Source organism: Malaclemys terrapin, chromosome 13 (assembly GCF_027887155.1).
Source record: "Malaclemys terrapin pileata isolate rMalTer1 chromosome 13, rMalTer1.hap1, whole genome shotgun sequence".
NCBI classification, from domain to species: Eukaryota; Metazoa; Chordata; order Testudines; family Emydidae; genus Malaclemys; species Malaclemys terrapin.
In genome coordinates this window covers 8,225,273-8,244,435 of record NC_071517.1, presented here as the reverse complement: position 1 = coordinate 8,244,435, position 19,163 = coordinate 8,225,273, and the positions used below count along the sequence as shown (strand labels likewise).

Genomic DNA, 19,163 nt, shown 5'->3' with positions numbered 1-19,163 from the left:
TTGCTAAATAGCATAGTTGATATAGCCGTAGAGTATAAAATAGACAAGTTATAATCCCTTGCAAGTAACTGTAGTAGAGCCGTGCACATAACCCATTTTTCAGTTCAGTAATCAACCAAAAAAATCCAACATTGTTTTAGGTGAAGTAAAACATTTGATTTTTTTTTTAATATCTTTTATATGTATTTGAAATAAAATTTTAGGCAAAAAATAATTGTTTAAAATCAAAGTTTAAATGTTTCTAAAATGTCAAAAACATTACAATTTGCCATCCCAACTGAAACATTTTGATTAATTCATGAAGTATTTGTTGAACTAATCTGCATTTCTCCCCCCCCCCCCCGCCCCCGCCCGGTGTAAAAACAAGTTTAATCTGAAAAATTTCACCCCGTTCTACAATATAGCATTTTTCATGCTGAGGATGCCCAGGTGATTTATAATGTTGACTCACCTACTTCTGAAATGCAGTCACCATACGGGTAGCCATAGCAGCCATCCTGTTTAAGTAGCTGTATAGTATTCTTAAATGGGTAAGTTATGAACATTTATAATTAAATGTACAGTGAGAGTCTGTAAAGTGTAGTGATGGAAAGTGGTAGTTACACGAAGAGAGATAACAGATAGTCAGGGCACCATTTTTTAAAGTTCTTGTGTTAAGTAGCAGCTTCAACAGCACAGCAGCCTCTCGGCCAGGAGTAGAAGAAGCAAGTGTGCTACCTACTAAAATCACAAATACCATTTCATAGATCTCATTCAGGTACTCACAAGGTCCAATCCCGACTAGTTTCTAGAACTTCAGATTATAGCACAAGGTTGTATGGTGATATCAGAATAAAGGACAGTTACCTGTTCCATAACTGGCATTCTTTGAGATGTGTTGCTCATGTCTATTCCATAGTAGGTGTGCACGTTCACCATGTGCACCGGTGCCGGAAGTTTTTCCCTCAGCAGTACCCATAGGGGGAGCATTGCTGCGACCCCTGGAGTGGCGCTTCTATAGCGCACTATAAGGGGAGCCGCGAGCTCCCCCCACCCTCAGTTCCTTCTTGCCAGACCAACTCCGACAGAGGGGAAGGAGGGTGGGATGTGGAATAGTCATGAGCAACACATCTCGAAGAACGCCAGTTACGGAACAGGTAACTGTCCTTTCTTCTTCGAGTGCTCGCTCATGTGTATTCCACAGTAGGTGATTGCAAGCTATGTCTGATGGAGGTGGGTAGGAAGCTGAAGCACAGCTCTACCGAAACGAGAGTCATCCCTGGCATGGGGGGGACAATCGCATAGTGCGACGTGAACGTGTGTGCTGAGGACCAGGTAGCGGCTCTACAGATGTCCTGGATGGGGACATGGGCCACAAAGGCAGCTGACGAGGCATGAGCCCTTACAATAGGTGGTGCGGGAACCCCTGCTATGTTGTAGCATGTGTGGATGCACGATGTAATCCACCGGGAAAGCCTCTGGGTGGAGATCGGTTGCTTCAGCCAAGTGCATGAGGGGTCAACAAAGAGTTGCAAAGACCTGCGGAACGTCTTAGTCCGATCCAGATAAAAAGCCAGTGCTCTGCGCACACCGAGCATATGGAGGTAGCGTTCCTCGTTAGAGGCATGAGGTTTGGGGCAGAGGACAGGCAGGAAGATGTCCTGGCCCATGTGAAAGGCGGAGACCACCTTAGGGTGGAATGCAGGGTGTGGGCCGAGATGAACCTTGTCCTTATGAAAGACTGGGGATGGGGGGGGGGGGTCGCAGGTCAGGACCCTGAGCTCCGAGACCCGCTGGGTTGACGTGATAGCCATGAGGAAGGCTACCTTCCATGAAAGGTGAGACCATGAGCATGTGGCCGGGGGTTCGAATGGGGGCCCCCCCCCATGAGGCAGGATAATACCAAATTGAGATCCCACTGAGGAACTGGGGTTCTAGCATAAGGAAAAGACCGGTCTAGCCACTTGAGGAAACGCCCAGTCATGGCATGGGAGAAAACTGAGCAGCCCTGAACAGGCGGATGGAACGCTGAAGTAGCCGCCAGGTGCAACCTGACAGAGGAAGGGGCGAGGCCTTGAGTTCTAAGGTGGAGAAGGTACTCAAGGACAAGTTGGAGTGGGGCAGACATTGGGGAAGTACCCTGCTCACCCGCCCACCTGGAGAACCTGGACCACTTTGCCAAGTAGGCTTGGCGCCTGGATGGCTTCCTACTTTCGAGGACACACCTGACCCCTTCCACACACACCTTCTCTCCTCCCCATCTAGCCATTGATCAGCCACGCTGTCAAATGGAGGGTGGTCAGATTGGGGTGGAGGAGGCGCCCCTGGTCCTGGGAGAGTAGGTCTGGGCAGAGCGGCAATGGTGGGGCCACAAGCAAGCCCATGAGGGTCCCGTACCAATGTTGCCAGGACCAAGCTGGGGCGATCAGGAGGACGCGTGCCTTGTCCGTTTTCACTTTCTCCAGGACCTTGCCAATGAGGGGGAACGCAGATCCTGGTCAGGGGACCGCTCTCGGGCCCACTTGCCACTCAGTGTCCTGTCTGGACAGTTTCTGGCCTCTGCTTTCATCACCCACCAGGTTGTCTGGTTGGGTGCCGTTGGAGCGGAGCTCCAGGCACCGCTCCACGCTGAGTAGAGAGTATCCGTGGGACAGGCACAGATGCCGTAGATGCTCCCATTCTCGGTGGAGCTACCGAAGCCGCTCCCGAGAAGGGCACCGTCACCGGTCACGCTCCAGCTCTCTCGCCTCAAGGCACCATGCCCACGACTCCCAGTGGGGATCGCCAGCTCCACGTCACCGCGGATCCAGGCATCGCAGCATCTCGAGTAGCAGCAGCTCGAGGCGGCACTGTTCCTCGACGTTGGAGTCCCAGTCCTGTGGCAGACATCATTTTCAGTACCACCGCTCGTACCGCTCTCACGATACCGACAGGTCATTGGTAATCCCGACCTCGACCCACACGTGGCCCCCTATGACCCAGCCAGGCCAACCCGACCAGCTGGTGCCGCAGCAGAGTCAAAGGCAAGGACCCCCATGGCAAGGCCAGTGGTACCAATGGACTCCCTGGCCCCCCGGGCACGCCCAACAAGGCCCTCGATCGATAGCAGATCATACAGCGGTCACCGATGTGAGATTCGCCCAGGCAGCGGAGACAGTCGGTGTGTGGGTCACTTCTAGGCATTGAACAGCTGCAAGACTCGCATGATTTAAACCCTGGGGCCTGGGGCATGCCTCGGCCCGAACTCTAACTAACTAAACTGAAACTTTATTGAACTAACACGGGTACTACAAACAACTAAAAGAGTTCTGGGACAAGCTGGAGTAAGTAGTTCCGATGCACCATCACTGGTGGCAAGAAGGAACTGAGGGTGGGGGGAGTGCGTAGTTCCCCTTATAGTGTGCTATAGAGGCAATGCTCCCCCTACTGGTACTGCTGAGGGAAAAACTTCCAGTACCAGTGCACATGGTGAGCATACACCCCTACTATGGAATACACATGAGCAAGCACTCGAAGAAGAGTAATTTTATGCATAGGTTCAGAAACAGTTATTCTTTTAAAACTTTAAAGATGTTTGGGGGGTGGATTATGGAGAAGGAACAAATAAATAGAACCAGAATTCTGTGCGATTTTCTATACAACTGCTTTAAAACAGAGTTATCAGGATTTTATTGGCTCAGTTATTAAAAGCTCATTCCAAGCTGAAATAATACATTGACAATGTGTGTGTTGAAGTCAGCCTACTCTCGATTACGCATCTTAATACTTCCACCACATTATCTTTTAGCAGGACAGGGTCCAGTTGTTACTGGATTAAGTAGCAGCAAATGACGAAGCAGCAAAACTCAAGAGCCAACAAGTGTGAACCTCATGTAGCAGGCTGGGACCAGTCTTCAAGTTTCTTTTTCCCATTTTTAGACTAAACCTGGTCACACACATAGTTTTTTTTTCTCTCTGCCATCCTCCGCCACTAAGGAGCCTACAGTGCTATAAAAATTTAAATCAGAAGCTGGTTGTTAAAGCACCTTCATCATCCTTCTAGTGAAGAGAGTAGAGCAGCTGCAGCATTATACCTTGCCATGAGCAGCTGATTTACCTCATTCATTTCCTACTTTAAATTTCCCTGGCACCCAGAAAGCATGTCAGTATTTGGATCAGGCCTTGGCTGTGTTTAATTATACAGGCACAGGTTATCCAGAACAGATGCTTACAGTCTTCTAGGATTGTTCAGCAACAACAGTAAAGGTAAACAAATCTTTGGAGAGGTTTGCAGGGAAAGAGTGAAGACTCCACTGTCTGAAGTACATGCTAGATTTTCTTTCAAGTTAGAATCAACAAGGAGTAATATATGCCAAGTTGCTGGCCTTATTTGCTATAGCAAGCAATACTTTGGAGTATTTCCTGGGCAGCTGATACCGATTAGAAATCTGCTACCATTCTACATTATCTACAGCAAGTTATTTCTCTAGAAAATTTAAATCTCTCTGGCTTCCAAAATAAAAGCTAGGAGAATGTACTATAGGAGGACTCTATCTGGTGTACCCTCTCAGAGCCAACCTCCTTATTTAAATTAGATTGCAGGTATTGTTAGTCATGGCTTCTCCATAGATGTACCGCATTCACTCCTACAGTAGTTCTTGACTTTACCTTTATCAGCAAGCTACCTTCCAGGCACAGCCAGCGTGAGTAGATTATAGTTTTGCTTGCAGAAGAGTTGTGTGTTATGATTCATCAGGAGGTTACTTGTTCAACGAGTTCAGCTCTCTCTCCAATTAAGGTACCATAGTCTACTTAATGCATTCAGTTATCACCATGACTTGCATCAGCATAGAGGACTGAATAAATGGGAAACCAAATCACTCTGTAGTGGATGCTTTCTATGGCTCATTCCTAGTACAGCAACCTATTTCAGTAACAAGTTTTCTTCCTCAGACCTGGAAGATTGCAGATGCTATTATATGGTTCTTCTCCTACCCTTCTCTCAAGAGCATCAATATGAGCCTCCCAAGGAGGCCAGCACAAACATGACCTCACACAAAGCTACTGAAGCAAGAGAGCAATTAGAATAGATGAGTCCTGTATTGAAAGAGTATGTTTGATTCTGAAGAGGAAAGTTGCTGTAGTAGCTACTGTACTCCAAGATGATCTTATGCACATGAAACAGACTACAGCAAGGCCTAGCTGTATATATTCATCCACCAATACAAGATGGTCTGATGTCTTCCTGAAAAAAATCAAGTCAACATGTCCAGCCTCGGAGAAGTAGCTATACAACTTTTCCCCCTCCATTCCCTGAAACCACCTCCAGGCTTTTTGGTAAGCATCTGGTCACAGGCTGCCATTCCTTCAGCATCCTCTCTTAATGAGGAGTCAGAGCCTTATGGCATGTTGCTTCAAATGGGACATTAATGCAAACTAGGGACCTTTAAGCTCATGCCCACATCATAGACAAGAGGGAGTTACAGAGCAGCACTTTGGTGCATACTGCTATCACACCAACATAGTCTGAAATGCAGAGTAGTGTAGACATGCCTGTTAATATCCAGAATCTCATAACACTCAGGAATGTAATCAGAGGTTGTTGAGGGGTGCCACTGGACAATTGTACGAGTAACATGACATGATAAAATGTCATAATGTTATTGATGATCATATACACCTATCCATCCACCTATCTTTTCTTGGTCCTGCTAGTGAAGGCAGGGGGCTGGACTCGATGACCTTTCAAGGTCCCTTCCAGTTCTAGGAGATGGGATATCTCCATTATTTATTTAATTTAATTTAACAGCAAACAAGGAAGCAGTGTTGTAACAGCTCCCCATTATGCAGTGATATCTGTCAACTATGTATGTCTAGGATTCAAAGTTAAACATATCTGAGGCTTGAAGGGTAAGTGACCTGGCTTCAGGCAAAAAAATTTACACAAATTTAGACTTGGGCTAGGAACTCATTCCTTTACCCAGCCACTAAGAATGAGGAACTGGTTGATTAACAGAAATGCAAAAGAGGACAAAGTGTAAATACATCTGGTTTGCCACATCTTCCTTTAAAAATAAAGAGTTTGACAGTTCACACTGTGTTCCGATACCATTTTATTAAATTCTGAACACCAATTCTCTTTAAAACCCAATTCACAGTCTGTTGATGATTTCACTGTGATTGGCATAGAGTGCATGGCAGTGGCTCCTGCTCTGAGAGAAGAGCATGACTTGTTAAGCCTCCAAATTCTTCACATGTACATAGATGTGACATGAAGAAACCAATACTTCCCTTATCCCAAACAGTATGAAGGCTATATTAGTACAGCCATGCACTGAAATCACAGTAAGAGCCAAAAAAGTATGGAAGTAGAAGAGTATTTACATGTGTACTTCAAGACTCAGGTAGAAAGATCGAGATTTACATAAGTAATTCACACAGTATGTACACTGTTTTGAACTGTTCAAGTATGCTTCAGTTATACAAAGTGCTACATTACAGGTCACATAAAAACAGTAAAAAAAGATAAGTAGAGACATTAAGACAAATAGAAGGCAGTATTCAGATGGGTAACCCAGAGACTTTTGAAGCTGGCTGGAATGTATGAAAAGTCTAGAAGTTGAAAGTATCAGGAGTACTTCCCTGAATCTGGAAGGTGTAGCTATCAACAGTAGAGTCTGGCACAACATTTTGGTCTTCCTCTTCCTAAAAGAGATGGAAAGAGGTTTGAAATGGGTATTACTATTTCAAGCTTTAAAACACCTGGTTGTCTTGAGATGCAGAGTGTCAAAACCTATGTTTCAGTCCTTCAGTTACTCACCTCTGCTGAGAAATACTTCTCAATCAGGCTTGAGGAGGCCTTATACACCAGTTCATTTTCATGGGACTGGAGAGCTTCAATTTTGTCTAGGCCTCCACACTCTTCTATCATGAGACAGAGTCTTTCGTTCTCACCGATTTTCTCAGCAGCCTGCAAAGAATCAGCCATATAAGGTTCATGCTTCGAGAGGTTTGCTTACGTACTACAGCACCACACATTTACCACAATGACTAACCTTGTAAGAGGGATGGATGGATGGATGGATGAATGTGTCCCTGCTTGGAGCATATAATGGCCATTTTTAGAATCAGTGAAAGTGATTGGTTATGAACAAGGCCATGGTTCTTGGTTACTGAATCTACTAAGGTACAAGATTCCGTGGCTGAGCTCTATAGATAGCAACAATGCCCAGAAGTAGGTAACTAATACTGAATTAAACATGGTGGGAAGTGTCTGCAGTAGGAGGCTCCCCTTCAGTCATCTACTATTGGAGAAATATTTGTTACAGACCATCCTACCAACAATGGACAATCCTTTGTCTACTTACCAAGAAGATATTAGTAATAGCATCCAGAATAACTAGTACAGTTTTGCTGTCCTTGGCTGACAAGAGGTTCAGTAAAGGTTCTACGACACCAGCCTGAACAAGGTACACAATCTGATCAATTGTTCCACCACTTGTGTAGTTGGTCACAGCCCATACAGCTTCTTTTTGGGATTTGAAGTCCCCCTGTTTTAAGATAAGAGCAATGTACTTCAGTATAAACAGTAACAAGAAAGCAATGACTAGTAGATCAATGAGGTCTTCTACATTAAAGATATCCAAGTGCTAGTTTGAGCATGCAATTAAAGTACATGAAGTTCAGAGCTAAAGTTTTTGCCAAAGATGATTAACATACAGAGAGCACATTTAATGCCTCCTTTTTACACACAGCAAACTTGCCCAGAATAACTTAAATTCTGAAGAGTGGTCATCTTAACCCTACAGTAGTTATAGTCAACATCAGCCTGAAGATTTTAGAGCAAATACACCTTTAGAACAGCAGGTGGCTTCCACTGAAGTCTGTGAGGAACATGTTTCCATATGTAAGGCCTGAATTTTGGCACTTTATTGCAGAAACTCATTGTGGAGGACATTGGATTTTTACCTTTTTCAGAATTCCAATAAGATATGGAACAAGCCCATGATCCACAACTTGCTGGATTTGGTCCCGACGACCAGCAGTGATGTTGGACATGGTCCATGCAGCTTCTTTTTGGATGTTATTTTTGTGGTGAGACAGCAGGCTTGGAAAGACAGTTAGTGCCCCTGATTCAATAACAATCTGTGTTTGGTCATCGGTGCCAGTGACAATGTTTCCTATAGCTCTTAATGATGGAGTCTGAAAGACATTGCAAAATGATGAGTTTAGTACATATTACTAAGGCCAGGTCTACACTGAGGGGGTGGGAGTGGGAAAATCGATCTAAGTTACACACTTAGTCGATGTACTTAGATAGACTTTCCATGGTGTCTTCACTGCAGTGAGTCGACTGCTGCCGCTCCCCCGTCGACTGCCTGCGCCTCTCACCAAGCTGGAGTACAGGAGTTGACAGGAGAGCGCTCGGGGCTCGATTTATCGCGTCTAGCTGGATCGATCGCAGCCCGCCAAGCCGGCAGGTAGTGAAGACATACCCTAAGTTCCACTAATACTACACCTCAGAAGCAGACCATCACCACCAGAAGCTCTTCTGCTTTATCCCCTGCAGTTATTAAGTGGGCTGCTGTAGAATAAACCACTAGGATACCTCTCATTTGAGAAACCCAAAGTGGTCTAGACATTACAGCTGTTATACACTAGGTAAACTGAGGTGGAGACAATATTGTCTTAGCACAAAATGCCCATCACAAGTACTAGAGATGGGAGGAAGACTCAAGCTGGACTACTAGAACCCAGGCTCTAGCCATACTGAGCTAAGTTTTAAGATTCCATGTGCCTTTAACAGATTCCATTGCCAAGCACTGCCATTAGAATGCCAAGCTTTACATCTGTGTTGTGGACTGAAGCCAAACTAGTTGATTGAGAAAAGCTACTAGGTCTGAAGGAATATCTTTGATAGTCATTATCCATGCCTCATGATCAGGGCCCTACCAAATTCGTGGTCTGTAACATGTTTTTTTATGGCCATGAAATCTGTCTCCTCCTATGAAAACTGGTCCTTTGTGTGCTTTTACCCTATACTATACAGATTTCACAGGGGAGTCCAGCATTTCTCAAATTGGGGGTCCTGACCCAAAAGGGAGTTACAGGGGGGGTCACAAAGTTATTGTGGGGGGAGGATCACAGTATTGCCATCCTTACTTCTGCACTACCTTCGGAGCTAGATGGCCAGAGAGGGGCAGCTGCTGACTGATGGCCTAGCTCTGCAGGTAGTAGTACAGAAATAAGGATGGCAATACCATATCATGCCATCCTTACTTCTGTGCTGTTGCTGGGGCCAGATCTGTCCTCAGAGCTGCGATCTTGGACAGCAGCCACCGCTTTCCAGCTGCCCAGTGCTGAAGGCAGCACCACCACCAGCAACACAGAAGAATAGCAGTACTGCAACCCCCCCTAACCTGGCAATCCCCCCATACCTCCTTTTTGGGTCAGGATCCCTACAATTATAACACTGACATTTCAGTTTTAAATAGCTGAAATCATGAAATTTATTATTTTTAAAATCCTATGTCTGTGAAACTCACCAAAATGGGCCGTGAATTTGGTAGGGACCTACTCATGATTTATAAGGAGAGACATGGTGGGTGAGGTAGTATTTTTTTATTGGTGCAAGACAAGACTTTCAAGCTTACACAGAGCTCTTCTTCGGGTCATGATTCATAAGTGAAATCAAGACTAGAGTGAGGTCATTAGACATTGTCAAGCTATTAAAGTTATGAGGAAAGCAGCTTGTTAGCTGCATAGATCATTCGTGTGAGGTCCTCAGGAAAGACCATCTAGTAGTTAAGCTTATATCTACTCATGGATCACCCAAAGTATGTGTTATGGGTCTCCTTTTGACTACATGAAATGGCTAACACTATTTGAAAGCCACTGCTCTATTTTGTTTTTTTCCTAAACCACTTAGACAGGAATGAGACAAATACATGCTAAAGTAATTTCTTTGCACCACCATCTTACCATTATTGGCAGTTCACCACATCCCAGGAGCTTCACAAGCTGTGGCACCAGTCCAGTTTTCACTACTACTTCAATTCTATCATTAGAACCATCAGTAAGGTAAGAGATTGCCCAGCAGGTATCTGCCAAGACCTCACGGTCATCATGGTGCAACAGACGAACTAGGGTAGGCAGGATCTGCTCAATGGCTTCTATGGGTGGTGCAGGATTCTTATTGCGACACAGGTTTGAGAGGGTCCAGGTAAGATTGCGCAAGTATCCCGACTGAAAAAGTAAACATTTGTAGTTAGCTCCTGTTCAGCTGAGAGTGTAATGATTTATAATAGTTTGGTGTTACTGCTGTGATTTCATTTGTGATGCACACTTACTGCTAGAGAAGATATATCAGGCACAGCAAGTAGAGCCAACAATGGGTCAATAGCACCGTACTTAATAACTAGGTCTCTGTAGGCTGAACCATCACCTGAAAGCCAGAAGAAATATCTATGTCAGGAACAGGAAACTCCTAACTGAACAGCAGGCTGTGTATAAACAGTGTCTCTTCCTTGGTTTAGTGAATCATTAAATGCGGATACTGATTAAGAAGCAGAGGCATTGGTGAACAAAGGGAGAACTGCTATTATTGATAAGCCACTGGGAATGCATTTTTTTTTCCTACTCAAGTCATGGACTTCCTGATCTGATATTTTCAAATGTGGCTTAAGATGTAGGTTTGGTAACAAGTTTTCACAAAACTCAAAATCAAGTAAGAGTTTTCTCCCTCACCCTCCCTAGTCCTAATGGAAACCTAACCCAACCCCACACCCTTCCACAAAATGCGTTTGACCCAGCACTGAACCTGGAACATGGAGAGTCATTCATTCTGTCTGAAGGAAATTCTAGAGTAAATAAGTAAGTAAAAGTTATGCTAAGTGGGACTTTTAAGATACTTCTAGTTGAATTCACTTGTAACTACCCCTTAGATTAAAAATATTCTAAAGCACCTATTAGTTACGAAAACAACAAAGAGTCTGGTGGCACCTTAAAGACTAACAGATTTATTTGGGCATAAGCTTTCGTGAGAATAAACCTCACTTCTTCGGATGCATCCGAAGAAGTGAGGTTTATACTCACGAAAGCTTATGCCCAAATAAATCTGTTAGTCTTTAAGGTGCCACCAGACTCTTTGTTGTTTTCGTAGATACAGACTAACACGGCTACCCCCTGATACTATTAGTTACGGTCAAGGTTATTTCAATCCACTTTCAGAGACTAAAAATCTTTAGCTCACAATTTGATTCAAAGTAATTAAAGGCTACGGTTGAAGTTTTTTTTTTTTACTGAATGGTTATTTTGTCACAGACCCCTTTCCCCCCTCCCCCCATGTAGTAAGCAGTCACACTGTAGCACTAGAACAATTTTATAGAAACATTCTTGCTTTTATTTCAATAAAAACTCTTGGACCCTAACATATCCCTACATTGTCAGGCATAACTGCACTGTGATGGTTCATGAAAATTAGAGTGAACTTAGTGCTGTTGATGAGTTCCTGTAGTCCATTCCTGAGCAAGGATTTTTATTTTTTAAGATACCTGATGGTATCTTATGCAAATTATGAAGTACTTTGGAATTCTGATCTCTCATGGCTGAGAACCACAGTTCCTAGTTGCCACGCTATGGCTAGTTTAAGGATTTAGATTTTAGGGGTCAAGAGAAATGACTTTAGCCTCAATTAAGGTTTTGAGACTACACGGAAGGAACATGAGGTACCCCAGAAATTCACTGCCTAAGCCATGCAATATTTTAACAGCCATTTCTAGGATTCAAGTACTAAAATAATTGCTCCAGTGATCATCTGAATCACTATTTTACCCTTGCTGTGTCTGAATTTATTAACTTAGAATTCAAGAACTAGATTGAACAGACTGACTATAACCAGGTAGACTGCAGCCAAACACCTGAAAGTCTGATACTGAGGAGCCATCTCCCTCCCCCCACGCCCCAAAAGACACACCTGTTTCGAGAAAAAGCAGAGTCTACTCAGAATGTATTGAAAAGAGAAGTAGCTACTATATTAAGATGGTAGTGAAATATGGAAGTGTTGTGTCAAATGGAATTTACAGATTACCAGCTTTTGATAGAAGTTATATGGAATACTATACTTAGACAAAAGGCAAGGAGTTATTTGTGACCATCTCCATGTGGGAGTCCAGGTTGTTATATGCTAAATGACAGTGGGGGTGGGGCCAGATTTGCAAGAGAGCTCTGATTGCTAGGTAAATGGAAACTACACTATTTTGAAAATCTGGCCCCAACAGCCTTCTCTTCCCCTTGTATATAAGGAAGTAGGGCTGAAAACAATGGTCATACTCCACATTGATATACCTGCAATGTTTCCTAAAGCCCACACGGCCTGTTCACTGATGTGAGTATGGGGCGAAGCCAACAGGGATATAAAGGCTGGTATAGCCCCACCATCCACTACAGCCTTGGTTTGCTCCGATGTGCCAGAAGCGATGTTGGTAAGCGCCCAAGCAGATTCAAATTGGATAGGGCTACAGTCTGCTCTACCCAAAAAGGAGACAAATTTTGGAATCAAACCAGCCCGGATTATATGGTCAATGGGGGGCTGCTTCTCTCTGGACAGGAGTTTCCTAAGGAAGAGATAAAAATAAGGAAGTGTTATTTTTGTCCACTAAAATCTTTAGGCAGATTCCAGTTTAGTCAGTCTGAGAATCACTTTTTAAAATATAAAAACATTCAAAAGGGGAAGCAGCAAAATGTACTGAGATGTTCAGACAGAGTACACGTCAGCTGAACACAAGCTAGCTAGGAAGCTTTAACATGTTAACAAAATTGCTTTTGGGCAAAATTTCTTTAGAGGTTTTGTTCAGTGACTGAAGTGAAACTTAGCTTCATGCTGCTGCAACAGTAATAATGCATCTGAGCTGCTCAAGAGGTATATTCTACTGTAGAGAGAGCAGCAGCTGCCAGAGGCTGCACAAAAGCCATGTGAGACCTTTCTGCTAGCTCCCGTGTTTTGGGCCACATTCCTAATTGGCACCATTGTGCTGTTCACTTCATTCAGAAGTGAGATCACAGAACCTATATACAAGTGGAAAACATTAGTGTCTTAAATGCTCAGCCCTAAACTAAGGGCCCAGTTCTATCCATAAACAGCGTACTATATAATTAAACAGATGCAAGATTTAAAAACTTTTATTCTCAGTTTATAGAATAAAATATTGCAGCACCTCTGTGCCACCCCTAAGACCAGAAACAGAGTCGGGGGACAGCTCAGGTGTGCCAGGTTCAAAGTCCCATAGTCAGGTCACACCTTTAATCATTCAAGGTTATACATGATGCTAGGTTATAATTCTATTTGGCCCTAAAGAGCAGATTATAGAAGTGTTAGCAATATTTACATAGAACTAGGCTTTGAACAAGTATTTGCTGTGACTGATACCTGTGCTCTGATTAGCTGAACCCCTTTATTCCCAGCCACGTAGAAGAGTTGGATAAACTTTGACCTTGAAGGTTCTTACCTGGCAGCCTGAGTTGCCTGCAACTGAAGCTCCAAATTGTTACTGTTAATTCCTTTGACAATTTCCTCAACAGACCAGTGTGCAGTGGCCTGCATGAAAAATAGAAAGTTGTTAAGACTACGTTGAGAAGAATGTGTGAGTGTATAGCAAGCAAAAACTCCCTTAGCCCACAAGGCGCAGTACTATGAGAAAGCACCGGTTAAACGCGTAATACTTTATTGAGCATTGTGCAATTATAATGGGACTCCCAATCCTTGTCAGCCAGTTTTGTCTACACTGGGAAAAAGTTAGTTGTTAGGTGTGTTAACATAAAGTTTAATTAATGTTATTAAAACCACTTAGCATTAGTGTAGATAATTGTGTTTAAAACCATGTTTCCACTGTAGACAAAGCCTAGCTGTACTGTATCTATTTGTTCCTTCAGTCTGAGGTTATACAGGGCAGGGATCTGCCACTGTGATCTCTCTGTTACAGTTGGTAACATAATTATACAGCACCACAGAGACACATAGGAACACATCCACTGATGGAAGAAACCAGAGCCCAGCATAAGGGGAAAAAGGCCTCCTGATCTCATTGAGTTGGGGACTTAGTTACCTGATTGTTCCGGTTTTCCTGAAGAGGTGAAGTGGCATCATCTGGGAGAGTACTGACATTTCTTCTTTTAAGCATCTGATCATCTTTCTTAGCTTTCCTCAGCTCCACATTGACTTCAATCCGCCGCCTCCTCATTTCCTGAGAGAGGCAAATGTGCATTCGTGATGAACTGTACTTCTCTTTTTAAAGGGCTAAATTATGTTTAAAAACATACATTTGAACACAGACTCCAACTGATGATCAGATACTCACTGTAGTGTCTTTTCCCTTATTCTTGAATCTGTTAAGACGGGCAACTGCTGCACTAGCATTCTCATTGGTAGACATCTTTTATAGGAGTCAGACCTCAGGCAATACCAATGAAAGAGATAGACCTGAAACAGATCTGAGATTAGCAATTAATTTACTTTAGCCAAAAAGATTTCAGATTAAGATATGCACTTGAAATCAAGATTGGGGTTAAAGATAAAGAAATATGTCCAGATTACAGATCATTTCACCTAAAAACTAAATAACTAGCATTGCCTCTGATTTGAAAAAGGGCATTGTTAAGTTAAAAAAACAGAAGGGATGGTTTGTTTTTTAAAAAAAAGCTCACTATTGTTACAAGTGACGCCTAAATTTACTAGGAATAAACAGAAAAAAATATTTATTTTCCATTTAGGTTTCTTAGAGCCCTCAATGCATATCAGATTCATTATTTCTGCAAATAACATTGGTCATTCAGGCATAGCAACAAGAAAGTTTGTTATTCCCCCACCCCAGGAAAAAAACAGAAGTGAGATTAGAAACACATAGGTTGGCAACCTGTCTCGGGGGGGCAGGTAGATGTAGAACCTGTACCGAACTTGAAATCCAGTCAGTTCTGTAAAGTGAATTAAAGTCGATAATGGCCTTTTAAATGGAGATAGCCATTTTGCAGACACACCCCAAGCACAGTGCAGCCGCTACATTTATAACGGGGTGCAGATCTCAGTTCCTTTTGTAGGTTACAGGAAGTCAAGCCCCAAACCAACACAAAGAAGCAGCTACAGTCACACGGTCAAGAACATACCACCCGATTCAAAATAAGCCAGTAACCCAGTCAGTGCCTCCCCCGGGAGAGTTACAATCTAGAAATCCCCGCACCCATCCACCCTCCAGCAGGACAGAAACCACAGTAGCCCCCTGTAATGAGCAATGGAGGGGGGGGGGTTTGTACATTCCCCCACCCCGCTATATAACCACCATATAGGAACTACCCCACTTCATTTCACCCTCTACAGCTCTAGACCCCACCCCCGTCCCATATAGCCCCAGAACCGCACCCCGCCCAGCCTCTTGCCCCCTCACAAGCCCATATAGCTCCAGACCGCCGCCCTTCCCCCACACCTAAATACCCCATAGAAACTCCCCAACCTCCTTTCACCCCCTATAACTCCTGCCCACCCCCCAGAACTCCCCCCTCTCCTCCCCTTTTCTTCCATCACCCCCACGGCCTCCCGGACGCAGCGCGCGAGACCCCCACCTGCCTCTGAAACCGCTTCCCGTCTCTGCAGCTGCTGCCGCACTGACTGACTGACTGACTCGCCCAGGCCACCAGCGAACACGTTGCCGCTGTCCCCGCCCCCTTCTTCCCTGACCCCGCCCCTGGCGGGATTTAAATTTCCCGCGTCTTCGCTCTCCTATTGGTCAATTCGAGCCACAGCAACATTGTCATTGGTCAGTTTGAAAAACAAGCTGTTCTCGCGAGGTGGAGGGGCGGTGGGGGGGGAGAACCAGTGATCTCACGAGAACCCCGCCGGGATCCCGGGGAGAGATGATAACACGTCAGAGAGCCTACAACGCACCGCTCGCGGCTCCAAGCACACAATGCGCCACCTAGCGTCAAGCAGCCCGAAGGAGACTACAGTTCCCAGCACCCAACGCTCGGCCTTGTTCCTTGTCCTCTTGAAGGAAGTAGAGCATGGGATGCTGGGATTTGTTGTCCCCGTAGGGGCCTGTTTTTGTTATGGGGACTTCAAGGGTCCAAACATATGCCGAAAGCGGCGGCTTTCAGTAGACCTGAGCAGGGAGGTTGAGGGAAGCCTGAAGGAGGAAGTCATTGGTTTTACCTCCCGCCCCCCGGGTTAGAGTGAATGGACTTTCACTGTGGGGTTCTCAATAGTCACATCCCCTATAGCATGACCAAACCCCTGGCCACCTAGGACTGCTGCATGCTTTGGGTACGTCTACACCAGTGGTTCTCAAACGTACTGGTGACCCCCTTCCATTTAGCAAGCCTCTGCGTGTGACCCCCCCACCTTATAAATTATAAACACTTTTAAAATATAATTTAACACCACTATAAATGCTGGAGGCAAAGCAGAGTTTGGGGTGGAGGCTGACAGTTTACGACCCTCCATGTAATAATTTCACAACCCCTTCAGGGGTCCCGACCCCCAGTTTGAGAATCCCTGGTCTACACGGCACTGTAAGCCCAGTGTTCAAACTCAGCCTCAAGCTTACCCCCTTTCTGTCTACACACAAATCATGCTAATCCAGAGGTCAGACTCAGACCCAGGACCACATGGGGGTGGAGCATCTGAGCCTCAGTCAAACTGGGACTAGGGTTGCCAACTTTGTCTCCGCGTCTGGGAGAGATCACTGTCAACCGCGCCGTCCCCGTCACCGACAGCCCACTGCGCCCGGACATCGTCGTCACGGACGAGGTGGGGAAAAAGATCATCCTGGTCGACGTAACAATTCCGTTCGAGAACAGGACCCCGGCCTTCCGCGAAGCCCGAGCCCGCAAGCTCGAAAAATACGCCCCCCTGGCTGACACCCTGCGGACTAAGGGCTACGAGGTGCACGTCGACACTCTGCTCGTTGGGGCCCTGGGTGCCTGGGACCCGTGTAATGAACGCGTGCTGAGGACCTGTGGGGTGGGCCATCATTACGCACGGCTCATGAGACGCCTAATGGTCTCGGACACTATCCGTTGGTCCCGGGACATATACATCGAGCACATCACTGGCCACCGCCAATACCGGGAGTGAGCCGGGGAGACCTCGTGCACCCCCCCCCCTCTGCTGGACCCTATCCCCTGAGCCCTAAACCCACCAAACCTAGCCGAATCCCGCCACGTGAGGGTCACCCCATCCCCATTACCCAGTCCGCTTACTTATACCCATGACTGTCTCTACTTCCCGTATGGGTGTTAGACCCTCACCACTTATCAACTGTTTCCTGATCCCGCCCACCGGTTACCCACCCCTCATTGGGGACATTGCAGTGTGTATATACTATGTGTGCTGCCCAGCCCCAAAACACCAACATACCCCTATACTCTGTATGCTACCCCCAATGACCAATAACTAACGCTTCAAATTTTCTGTATCGTTTATTTATTTATTTATTTATTTTCTAAATATTCTCTAATAAAATTTAGCAGGAGTTTCGGAACCTCCCCCCCTCTGCCTCTTCTTCCTTGCCCCACCTCTTCCCTGAGGTCCCACTCCCTGTTCGGTCCTCTTCCCCACTCTCCCTACCACTCACTGCTCTTCCCCACCCCAGGTCAGGAGGGACTTGCCTGTGGAGCCGGGGCTGGGAGCTGCAGCTGCCTGATGTAGGTAGGAGGCGGCCCCAGCTGAGTAGGGGCTGGGCAGGTGATGACCTGGCACCTTTTGGAACGCCATAACTTTTGAAAACCACATCTGATCAATTCTTAATTTTAGGGAACGTTAGGTATCAATGGGCAGAACCCAACTGATTCTGGTGAAAACTGGAAGTCTGATTTCCATGAAAATCAGGCCCAGAGTGCCCATTTGATAGTGCAGTGGAAACTCTCTCTCCTCCCGCATACACATAGCACAGGCAGCAGCTTACTAGAGGGTCACACAGGTTGCTTTGGTTGGCAGAGCTATACACCCAGCTAGCCTTGGTCGACACAAGCAATGAAGTATGGAGCCCTGGGCAGTCTGAGCCAGCTGGGCAGAGCTGAGGTAGTTATGGTGATGGGGCAGGGGAGGCTTGCTGTGGGAACCAAGACACCGGTCATCAGCTGTAGAGGTTGCAGTAGCTGAAGGAACCAAACCTGGCAGGTGCCAGTGTTTTGACAGAAGGGATAAGGGTCGGTGGCCTGATAGGGTGGAAGGAAGGAGATGACAATCAGAGAGCTTGGGGTGAGCAGCCAGCTATGGGAAGCTACTGCCAGGGGGGCAGGACATGCTGTCAGTGGGGTGCCCAGGAGGGGCTAACGGGTGCGCTACGTGTGGGGGAATGGGTGACATGGAGGGCGTGTGGGGGGGACACTAACGTCAGACCTGCATGGGAGTGGGCAGCGCTAACATCAGGGGAGAGCTACTACAGGGGTACGGGCGCAGAGCGCAGTGCTAACGATGGGGGGGACTCTGGGAAGACAGCAGCTGTGGCGGACGCGGGAAAGGAAAGCGCGCGCGAGGGGGCGCGGCCAAAGCACAGGGGGCGGCATGGGGGTGACACCGCCTACCGGGGCGCGCGGTGAGGGAGGAGCTAACGGCCGTTGCGCGCGAGTGAGGCCCTCGCGTGTTCGGGGCGGGGCTAGCGGCGGGACGCTGACAGGCTAAGGGCGTGTCGCGAGCGGCAGGGCAGAGCCCAGGCACAAGTCCTTAGCGCGCCTTGTTGATTGAGAGGCTGGGGAGGGGCGGAGTCAGAGCTCGGGACCGAGTGGGGGGCGGGCCATCCTGGGCTGGGCGGGGCCCTTAGCGGGAGGCTGGAATCATCGAGGACCAAGGGCTGGGTCGGGGCGGAGCCAGTTGGAGCCGGGCGGGGCCTTTAGAGCGCGCCCGTCTCCGTTTTCACTGGGTGACCCAGTGGCCTAATGGATAAGGCATCAGCCTCCGGAGCTGGGGATTGTGGGTTCGAGTCCCATCTGGGTCGTGCCGATCACACGTTTTGTAGCGAGCCGGAGCAGCCTAGTAAATTCGCGCCTGGGCGCCCCGCCGGGCTCCTGGGCCGCTTCCACGTTATTATCGCCCGCAGGGGCTGCACATGCCGCCGCCCGGAGACACTTTTAATCCGGCAGTCCCGCCTCCCGTGCGATGGGAAGGCGACGCGCAGGAGCTAGGGGATTGTTGGCGGCTGGTGCACGTAGCCGGGCTGCGA

At 46.6% G+C, this 19,163-nt stretch overlaps 1 protein-coding gene and 1 non-coding gene across 5 annotated transcripts; one reads left to right on the top strand and one right to left on the bottom strand.

Annotated features, from left to right (window-relative positions):
• Positions 1-6,053: 6,053 nt before the first annotated feature.
• Positions 6,054-15,656, bottom strand: KPNA2 (karyopherin subunit alpha 2). Of its 4 annotated transcripts, none has more exons than XM_054048352.1 (11): positions 15,568-15,656; positions 14,313-14,434; positions 14,061-14,198; positions 13,464-13,552; positions 12,304-12,572; positions 10,308-10,402; positions 9,940-10,203; positions 7,927-8,160; positions 7,326-7,508; positions 6,779-6,928; positions 6,054-6,663 (listed from the first exon to the last, which is right to left on the bottom strand). In XM_054048352.1, exons 2-11 carry the CDS (start codon positions 14,385-14,387, stop codon positions 6,571-6,573), a joined length of 1,590 nt encoding a protein of 529 aa, XP_053904327.1. In that variant the 5' UTR covers positions 14,388-14,434; positions 15,568-15,656; the 3' UTR covers positions 6,054-6,570. The 4 variants fall into 4 exon arrangements, with proteins under 4 accessions (XP_053904327.1, XP_053904328.1, XP_053904331.1 ...); XM_054048353.1 differs by having other exon boundaries at positions 14,313-14,445; positions 15,568-15,631; XM_054048356.1 differs by having other exon boundaries at positions 15,572-15,630.
• A 3,209-nt stretch (positions 15,657-18,865) lies between these two features.
• TRNAR-CCG (transfer RNA arginine (anticodon CCG)) lies at positions 18,866-18,938 on the top strand. Its single transcript has one exon. It is a non-coding gene; the product is annotated as a tRNA-Arg (tRNA).
• The last annotated feature ends 225 nt before the right edge of the window (positions 18,939-19,163 follow it).